Below are 10,884 nucleotides of genomic sequence, written 5' to 3' on the forward strand. Positions count from 1 at the left end.
TTTTAGAATTAAATAATTATTATACATTAATACTTTATAAGTAATTATCAAAAAAATAATTGGAAATAATAAAAATGCTAGTCTATACCGCGTTTTATTTTTTAAATGCTTTAAGTTTTAACCAGAAGTTAAATATCCTATCTAGTTTTGCGAATTAAAAAAAAATACTTGTGTAAGTTATTACACAAGGCTTGTATGTATATATATACTATGTTTTAATTTACTTTAAGTTTTAACTAGTGATTTAATGTTATATGTAAATGTTGGACTTCGAGTCAACGTATAAATAATTTTTATTGTGAAATAATCCGTTAAGTATTAAGTTTGAAAGAATAATCAATCAAGAAACATAATGTTTCGATTTAAGCGGGATATTATTTTTGGGAATAATTAAAAGAGAAAAAAGTAAATAAAAGTAATTAAACTTAACGAAATTGAGTGTTTCTTTCTACTATATATGTAAAACTTTATGCTTTGAATGTATTCTAATGTAAATATTTATTTTAGATACAGCCTTAGCTTTTTTTGGAAGTCAAATTTATCGTAGCATCCTTTCGGATCCATTTTTTTCAATCATTTTTCGACGCACTTATGGAAAGTAACAAATTTTGAAACCACTCCAAATGTATCCTGATACTAACATCTCATACCATCAGAAACCAAACCATACCTGATCAACTGATATTTTGGAAACTATAGCAGTATTACAGACTTTACTACAAGTTCATCAGAAAGTGTGATAAAATCAGAACTTAATTTAGGCCTAGAGAATGTGTTACATAGCTCAAATGGCTTATATTACTGAAATATATGAAAATGCTTTGTGCTGGAAAAATATGTGAAAATTTAAAAACCAAAAATGTTATGTTTAATTTATACAAGGCATTTCTAAACCTGAAAAATAAACGGTATATCAACCACATCACACAGATAAATTAAATTATTAATGGGAATTAAATTCAAACTCAAAAAATTCTTAAACGTTATTCTATATTCTAATATAACTTGAAATCTAATTTAAGCAGAACCAATAATATAATGCTTAAGCCGCTTGGGGTCAAGTTAAAACAGAAGATGCATACGAAGATAGGTAAAAGTAGTATTTTTCAGTCCTAGAGACAGAGAAAAAGAGAAACAAGGATGAATTATAAATTGAAATCCTTCGCCAAAAAAAAAAACATGGCCTATATTGGACCAGAAACATGACCCTAAGGAAACCCATTGAGGGTATATGCACTAATGACCCAAAGATGGCAGCATAATAGCTGTAAACAAAGTTAAGTTTTTTTTTAAAGTAAAATATTGAGAATTGGGACAATTCTTCTTTAAATGGGGAGTATTGTGGTACAGCTTTCTAATTTAGTTAATTATGAATTTAGTAAAAATATATTAAGACGCAAATAAAAAGTTTAGAAATACCACTTTGTATTAAGATAAGGAATATATCCTGCCAAGTTTCTGCTTAACAGGAAATTGAGAAATCACAACTTTCTAGCTGTTGCGTCGGATGGTTAAAGGAAGGTGTGGTTGATAAAAATTTATAAAAGATACATTTTATGGGAAGGGGTAGACTGATACTAATTTTATGCCGGACTCACCTCTGGTCCGTTGTTTTTAGAAATACCTTGGAATCTTGTCGGATCATTGTAAGTGTCGATGCATCCTATTATATATTATTGTAGTTTTCCGAGACTTGTGGTCTACTTGGGACAGCCAGTCCCAGTAGAAAATATATATCTGTTATTATTATATGTTAACTGAATAAAAGTATTGTGTTATAGACAACCTTGATACAATCTACCTTTAGCCCCTCAAACATACCCAGCTGGTATGCTTCATTAGTTTGGTCATAGCCTAAGGCACGCTACCAAAGTTTAATTACCTTAGGGCTAGAGTTTACCTCCCCTATAAAGGGAGAAATAAAGGCATCTACAACTACACCACTTAAATACCATAGAAACAACGTTACAACAGAAATAGCTAGAGAGAAGAAAGAGAGAGATCATCAACGGTTTAAAAGAACCATGATATGCCTAATGAAAGTCCGCTGAGGCATTCCAGAAAGTGGTATTTTATCCCAACTAACGTCTAGGCTATTGGATAGCCATAATAATTTGTCTAAGAATCAATCACGAGAAAAATAAAATTACCGAACATTAAATACTAGAACGGAAATAAATGCAACTTCGTTAACAAGATGGACCTGTCAATAAAATAAATTGGGATGCTGAGCCACCCTGTCGGAAAAATGAAATGCTTGATACTCGTATTCAAAATCTTGATAAGCCACAAAAATGGGATGCAGAAGTAAAAAGATCACGTATTATTGAAAATAAGACGCGCAAAAATGATTTTTCGGGAAAAGTTCCTGAAAATATAAAACTTGAGAACACTTTTAACGAATATGAGACACCGAAAAATATTTGCCATAATGAAGCACTGATTGTACCAAAGAAAAATGAGACAAAATTTATTGTACATGCTTTTCCTCGTAAGGTTCGAGAAATTTTAGTACACTATGAAAAACCAAATGTCGGAGTTCAGTTCCCATTTGATAACAAAATATTTGTTTCTGCGGTAAAAGTAAAGATAACTAAAAGAGAGAAGAAAGATGCAAAGCGGAATTTCCATAAAGAAAGGCAGTCGAAGATGATTGACACTGGAGTCCAATTCAGATTTCATGACGATTTATTTAATGCAACTACAAAATAAATGAAAACTAAGAGGGAGAAAAGAGATATTAAACAGAGCTACAATGAAGAAATACAGTCAAAGATGGTGGACACTGGAGTCCAATTCAAACTTAATGATAATTTATTTTGCGCGATGGAAAAAAATTGAGAAAAGTAAAAAAGAACAAATAAATGCAAAAAAGAGACAAAATTTGAAGATTCAGTATGCAGTTGGGACAAATAAAAATATTATCCGGGCTGTGCCTAGCTAACATGAGTAATAAGGGGGACAAAGAGGTCCAAGACCTACTGGGAAAATTACAAAATTACAATAAGACGAAAAAGCTTAGAATGGAGGAGAAGACCCAAGACACATTGAGAGAAACTATAGATAATCATGACATAGAATTGACTTCTCAACAACAGGTTAGAAAAAAGTTGGGAGCTACTGAATTTTGGTTTGGATTGAAAAAATTTGGGAAGGAATCTGAGACTGGTTTTATCAACTCAAAAGAGATTTTGATCCTTTATGAGGGGGAGGAATCCCTTGGGGAAGATCCCGTGCGGGAAGTCGTGAAAGATAGCCCTTTTCCTCAATGCACAGCTGGCGGACAAGTTGTGATCAGTAGAAAGGGGGGTCCGACTCCGGAACGAACCACATGGCTTATGGTTTTTGTCAGTGAGAATTTGAAAAACAGGAATTTTGTCACATTTATGTCTGTTTTCATGGATGGTTATGTGTGTTGGTCGATTTATTTGATGTTTTTCATGGATGGTTATGGATGATTTATGGTTTTTGTCAGTGAGAATTTGAATAACAGAAACTTTCTCACATTTATGTCTGTTTTTATGGTTTTTGTCAGTGAGAATGGGAAAACAGGAACTTTCTCACTTTAATGGATTATTGAGTCTAATGGGAGTCAAGGTCAATGACACTTCCTTCTTGTTGTTGCTCGATGCATATGTTATGATCCAGAAATAATATTTGTTGTTGTTGCTCGAGGCAAATGTTATGAGTTTCCAGGAAACAGTTAGATCACGTATTTCCTTCTCAGCCAATCAGTGAGTCGGATACATATCCTTTCTCAGCCAATCAGAGGGCTTGTTACATATGATTTCCCCATTACATCACAATTTGACCTTGAGATTTAGTATAAAACGGGCGTGCAATGTGATTCAATTATCAGAAATTATTGTGACACAATTGAAACAACAATAGATAAATTTGATTAATTAGAAGCCACGCCAACTTCAATTTGCAATGTAAGTGCATTTTTATTTTCAAAATAAAATTATTTTTCGTGGTCACCCTCCAGTATATTCAGGTAAATCCCCCCCATACAATACAAACATCACTTTACAATCTTTATACTCGATGGAAAACGTAAATATATTCTTTTTACCCTCAAAACCTAACCCCCCCCCCTCACTGTTTTACAACCAAATTCTCGCAAATGTAAATAATTATCTTTTCGTTAAATTCCTGTTTTTATTTTCAAATAAAATTATTTTCCTTGCTCACCCTCTAGTATATTCAGGTAAATCCCCCCCCCATACAATACAAACATCACTTAAAAATATTTTTACTCGTTGGAAAAAGTAAATATTTTATTTTTACCACCGAAACCTAACCCCCCCCCCCCTCACAGTTTTACAACCAAACTCTCGCAAATGGAAATAGTAATCTGTTCGTTAAATTTAGCTTTTGTCTATTGTGATTTAAAGTGTCTACTGACTTCTGTCATTTTTTAATGAAAATTCCGCTCTGTTTTGACACAATCTCCAGTGCGAGGTTAAAATTAGCTATCACCCCTGTTTCCTCTGTGTTTACGAACGAAGCGGCCAAAGTCAAAGGAACAGTTCTTCCGTCAAAATTAAAACACTGTGATGCAATAATTAAGCACAGACGTAATGCTCTATTTTGGAGAAGTGAAACAGATTATTTTCAAATTAAGGTCTAACAATTTATTTAGGACATTATGTAAAAGGGGGGAGAGGGGGTAACATCTCGCTTCTAACAGCTTTGTTGTAAGTAAATTCTTTAACAGGGAGGGGGCAATGTCTCAATTCTACCGCCATCATTGTAAAATAAAAACAAACTGTGCAGGGATAGAAAAGTCTTTAGGAGTTGCATGAAGCTTATATTATGTGTAAATTGAATAGCATTTTCACCTATGTTTGCAAATTTAGGTCTATAGGCCGCTGGGTTAACGATCTAATTTAAAGCCTATAGATTGGAACATTTAATATTTTTCTAAATGGTAAAAATAGAAACAATGATTCCTATCCTATGGCTATAGACTACTGATTGTCTAATAAAAACGTTTGATTTCTAAGCCTAATATATTTCTCGCGAAATTTTTACTTTTTGCTTTACTGAAAAGAGATAAATGCTTTTCTAAACAAAATTATATGGATGATGATACTAACTTTCTTTCTGTAAAAAAGGGGGAAATTATTTTGATACTAATTTTTTTCTCTTCTTTTTAAGGCAAATTATGAAGAATTTGCTGCCCCTCCAGCTATAAAGAGAGCTATGGGTACCATAAATAGCGAAGAATGTACCCCACCTCCATCAAAGAAAGCAAGAGATGACGAGGCAGCCCCATCACTGCCAGCCCCAATGCAGTCCGGTCAAAAACCGAAAAGACAATGGGCCATAAGGACGGTGAACCCTGCTAGCTCATCTATGCAATCCCATAACATCGCAGTCCAATCTGCAAAAGAACATAGCGACGCCGCCCCGTCCGCCCTCCAACCCACACTACCTGGACCATCCGGCTCCCAAGTGCAGCCAGGATTTGCAAATGTGAGCATTTTTTCCTCAAACTATCTTATATAAATATATATCTATTTCTTCCAATGTTTTTTTCTTTTCACTATTTTTCAACACTGTGTAAAAGTGTATCCCAGCGAGATATTAACCCCTCATCTCCCACCCCGTGATCTCTCTGCTCCCCCCCTCCCTCAGGTATCTCGAAATATAATGTAATTTTTTTGAATAGAAAATGCTCCTCTTTTTTCTAATTTTTATTATTTTCTATGTTGCTATTTGTTCTGTCTACCAGATAGTGTTAAATACATTTGAAACACTGTGAATGTTATTCTTTCACATAGTTTTAAGAGAGAGATTATTCCATTTTATCAATATCAGCGTCCTAATTTACACTGAGCCTTACATCGTGCCAAAGATTTTAGCGAGGGGGAAATCAAGTTAACGGTTCTCGGCATTTTGAAGTTCAATCCTGGAAATCAGAACACTCGCGTGCGATAGGTTACAGTAATTAAACTCATGAGTTCACTGAATCTGTGTGGAATTAGAGAAAAAATAGCGACTTTTGACGGGCTCTATGTAAAGGGGGCTGGGACGAGCTGTGGGAAGCACTGCGGGGGTGCGCCGTAGTGGGCGCTACGGACCAGAGAAGTGCCGCAGGGATGCACCGCAAGGATTCACTGCGGACTCGAAAAGCGCCGCAAAAAAAAAAAAATTGAACACTTTAAAAATAAACGAACAAATTGCCGCCTTCTATGTCATATCTTAGATTATCTTAAGTTGGAACTTTCAGTTGAATTAACCAAATGTTAATAAGCAATAATCCAAATTGTAACAGTAGGGATGATTTGAACACTTTGAAAATAAGCTATTTTTTCATTTATAGGCTGGTGCATTGGGCCGCTACTCACCATCGAGTGAAGAAGAGGTAGAACCCATTGAAGGGGCAATGGAGTTTCAGGACAATTCAGACATCAATGACTGGCACGGTATTATTAATTCCATTGATGTACCATCTAATATTGATTAGTTTTTTAATAATTTTATTTTCAATGTTGAAGCTAGCAGAGTTGAGCTGGCGAACTTGAGCCAAAATTCCATACAGTCAATAGAGGACTTTAAACATAACTTAACGTAGAACCCTTCTCCTCCTCCTCCTCCAAACTTAGAGACAATACCGAGTAAAATAAGCCACATTGTAGGTGAGATGTTCTAAGATATGTAGGACAAAGGGGGAAGACTTTGTGATCTACAAGAGGGGGAGGGGGGTACAACCTTCCTCAATTGCTGATGGTACCCTAGAATTTTAAATGTACGAGGTGTTTTCATTATGACGTGTGGTGATCATTTTAATTCACTAATGGGGGGAAAAATTTGTTTTTGACCCTGTAGAAATTGTGCATGTCTATGTAGATAAAATTCGTGCACTGCTGGAGAACCAAATTCAGTTGTGGGGGAGGGAATCAATTAAGGTTTCTATTGTTTTAAAAGTGTTCTAGTTAAATGAGGGGAAAAGTGAAGTTTATTATCATTATGTACATTCCGAGATGCGTTTGGTTTATTCGAATTTGGAAAATTATGAGGGAGTTTTCATGGATTGGGTAGATCAAATTATAACGCATCTTGAGAACTTTAACGAAAACGGTAGTGGATCTCTAGTTCTTTATGTTGAAAATCTAAACCTAAATTTATCTAAAATAAATAAAGATTTTATTTTAAGAGGGGGGCAGGGTCTGAGGGGGCAGTAGTTTCAACATACAACTAAGATTTGGTGCTGTGTAAAGGGGTCACACAGATCTGTTTTGAAATAGATCATAAGTGTTTCCAGTATGATTTCTTCATATCAGCATATGAGACGCTATCTCGGGAAGCTACCAAAACGAACTTAGACAAGTGGGCTATACATGGGAAGGACGGGTCTGATTTCACCATTGTAGATTTTTGTTGTTTAGAGGGGAAATACCCAGTAACACTACGATCTATTGATATTTTTGAAAGGACTAATGCTCACTTAAGTATCGGCGTTACTCTGGTTCAGTATAAAACTGAATTTGAAGATGGGGTTCGTTCTAAAAAGAAGGGGGTGGTCTTCCCTGTAAGGGTCCCGTCAATTGATATGGTGAGACACTTGGTTTTGTTGTTATACACACCCCCCAGTGACCCTGCCAATTCAATTGGCCATTTTAATCCTATCACTGACATCAGTAGAGTTCTGGGGGAGGGTAAGAAAGGAGGGGAACGCTTCTACTGTCCAACATGCTTATCACAATTCTCTAGTGATATGAAACTACGGGATCATATGAAGCATTGTAGACAGCATGGCTACCAGACAGTGGAAACGGTTTCAGGGGATAGGGCTATTTTACGATTCAAAAATATCCAGAACATCCTCCTGCGATGCTACAAAATATCTGTGGACTGTGAAGCTAAGCTGGTGGAGGTGAATGATCCACAATTTCCAAACTAAGTCAAAGAACACCAAGCCATTGCAGCTTCCTATGCTCATGCACAAAGATACAGTTTTAACACCATGCGGTTGTTAGAAATCGTTGAAACATTGGATGAGGGGGAGTGCATGGTCAAGGCACTGACTAAACTAATTGGCACAGCTAATGGGGCTATATCTCGTTTGAAAAATACCCATTATCCAATGGTACTGTCTGGAGAGGATCGTCTCACGATTAAAAATCAAAAAATATGTTGGGTTTGTAAGGGAGAGTTTGTAGAGGGGGATAAGGGTACTAAAGGGAAAAGAGGGGGGAGGGGGAAAGTCAGAGATCATAATCACTTGTGGCAGGAAATATCCTCTGGGGTTAGTAATTTTAGGGGGGTTGCGCATCAATCGTGTAACTGAAATGTTAGCCAGCAGTTTTTTATTCCTGTTTTTATCCACAACTCTAATTAGGACTTAAAATTTATTTGACCGGCACTGGCACGTAGGCACAGGGAGGGAGGGGGAGTCCATGGGTAAATAGTTCATTTACCTATTACATTATTCCCAAATCGGCCGAGAAGTTGTTACTTCTCGAACTGAAATGGCAGGCAGTGGATAATGGGCATACGTGTTGGAATAAAATCAGGTTTTTAGATTCCTTTAGTTTTTTTCCCAAGGCATTGAGTCAATTGATTCAAGTGCAGAAAAGCGACAATTTTGATAGCTTTCCCTTGCTTAAACAGCACTTTCCAGACGGTGAAATGTATGATCTGTTGACCTGCAAAGGTGTATATGCATACGATTATTACTGTTCTGGTGCTCGCTTAAGTGAGGTGAAACTACCTCCAATTGAAGCTTTTTACAATTCACTGACCAGCAGTGAATGCACAGCCGAGGAGTATGAGTTTGCCAAGAAGGTGTGGTCCAAGGGGGATTGTAAAACTGGGTGGGATTATTGTAGACTGTACTTGGCAAGTGACGTTCTAACTCTGTTGGATATACTCAGTAATAATACACACCAGATCTATTCAGATTTTAGTTTAGATATATGCTATTTTATTTCCAGATCTCAGTTAGGACTGGAGTTAATTTTTAAATTTTGTAGGGACGACCGAGGCCTACTCACAGACGTAGACCAGAAAACGTTTTTAGATTGGTCAATGAGAGGAGGGTCTGTTTTTCATGGGGACCGCGTCTTGTCAACTGATCCGAGCGGACAAAGCACCGGTGTAAAGTCAAATGCAGTGTTTCTGGACATGAACTCATTGTACCCTTCGCCAATGTCTCACTACTCTTTGCCGTTTGGGAATTATCAATGGCTTGAGAAGCCTTGTGACTTCCCCGACATTACCACCGTTGAGGACAATGGGCCACAAGGATGGTTCTTTGAAGTTGACGGTCACATTCCGCTGGTGCTTCACGAATCCGTCAAAGATTTTGTTTTTCCATGTATCAATCGACCCGTGAGCAGGGACTCTCTGAGCCCCTACAATTGATCATTGGTTGAGGATATGGGGATACATAGGACTCCCTCCAAACAGAAACTGCTTTCTGATTTAGACCTTAAAGAGAAAGTTGTTGTTCATCTGATACATGTACACCTGATAGTGAGGAATTGCTTAAAGATGATTAGCAGACCTATAAACCTGTCGTTAATCAAGCAAAGATACATAACCTCGTTTCTTTACCACGGTATGGAGACCCATTCACGGTATCCTTCAAATCTGGAAACGGACATGTGCAAGTTGATCCTAAATTCAGAGTGTGGCAATATATGTGAACGCATTCGGAACAGTTATCGCTGCGACGTCGTGACTGACCCTCTAGAGTGTGCACGAATTATTACCAATCACAATTTTACATCGTTCACGAGCATAGAGGCTGGCATGGTTCTTCTACACAGGCGAATGCGAAATGTGGTACTGAACAAGAATATAGCAGGCGGCAGTTCAGTACTGGAAATTTCCAAAAAGCTCATGTTGTCGTTCTTTTAAAATGTGAGCAAGGTGCACTGTCCACGGGAGGGGGCGGTTCAAGTTTACTATGGGGATACAGATTCTCTGCTGCTAAAGGTAAATGGGACCAAAGATTTATTTGGTGATTTAGAAAAGGGGGAACACATCAGCTTGCGGATGGATTTCACCAACTGGAATCCATCACTTTACCCCGAGTTGGTGAAACGTCAAGCCCCCAACCAACTATTAATGTTAAAATCAGAGACGGGGAGTGATTTGATATCCAGGTGGGTGTTCCCGGGTCCCACAGTTTATTGCGTTGAAACTCATAGTGGGGATGAAAAGAAGGCGTGTAAAGGGGTGCCTACGCATTTTGTAAAGAGCAATTTTAACATGAGCGTGTACAGAGACTGTGTAGAAAGTAGCCTAGTGCCAAGAGCTCAAGTGCTTGCAATTCGCTCTCTACAGTATGGAAATTATACTGTAAGAGTGGAAGAAAATGAAATGTCGCGAATATCTAACAAAGTCTATGTGCTCAAAAATGGTGTGAGTGCCCTACCTCAAGGCCACAACCGTATTTCAGACCGAGTTGAATGCATTGACTATCGCAATCAACTTGGTCTGGATAAATTAACCTAACTTGAACTAACCCAACCACTAACCAACTAACCACCACCACCCCGTTCATCAAGTAAAGGCTCCAACTAACCATCACCAACCCTTTCATGAATTAACTAACCACCACTAACCCAACTAACCCAACCTAACATGTAGCAGCAGCAGCAGTGATCGGACAACTATTGTGTAGAATCCATTTTCGCCCCGCGGTTCCCAGGGGTGGGGGGGAGCCTTCCCGTGGCCACCCAGGGGGTGGGGGTCCCAACCGCGGCCGGCCTTCGGCACCGCGGCCCTGGGGGGTGGGGGAACCCTATTTTTAAATTCACTGTAATGTTCAACTGTGCTATCCCGTGATTTTCAAGTGTTTTCTGTTTGTTTTTTGTTGTATAGAAAAGTGTTATTGTACAGAAATGTGTTTAAAGACAATAAGTG

At 37.6% G+C, this 10,884-nt stretch overlaps 1 protein-coding gene across 1 annotated transcript in view; it reads left to right on the forward strand.

Annotated features, from left to right (window-relative positions):
• LOC148949198 (uncharacterized) overlaps nt 1-6,475 on the forward strand; it is a 59,608-nt gene extending 53,133 nt beyond the window's left edge. Inside the window, exon 5 of the mRNA XM_089092648.1 lies at nt 6,332-6,475. Coding sequence (XP_088948774.1) covers nt 6,332-6,475 — 144 coding nt within the window. The remainder of the gene's footprint in view (nt 1-6,331) is intronic.
• Nucleotides 6,476-10,884: the final 4,409 nt, after the last annotated feature.

The sequence above is a fragment of the Artemia sp. Qi Xiang Cuo genome, chromosome 8 (genome assembly GCF_049724085.1).
Source record: "Artemia sp. Qi Xiang Cuo chromosome 8, ASM4972408v1, whole genome shotgun sequence".
Lineage (NCBI taxonomy): Eukaryota > Metazoa > Arthropoda > Branchiopoda > Anostraca > Artemiidae > Artemia > Artemia sp. Qi Xiang Cuo.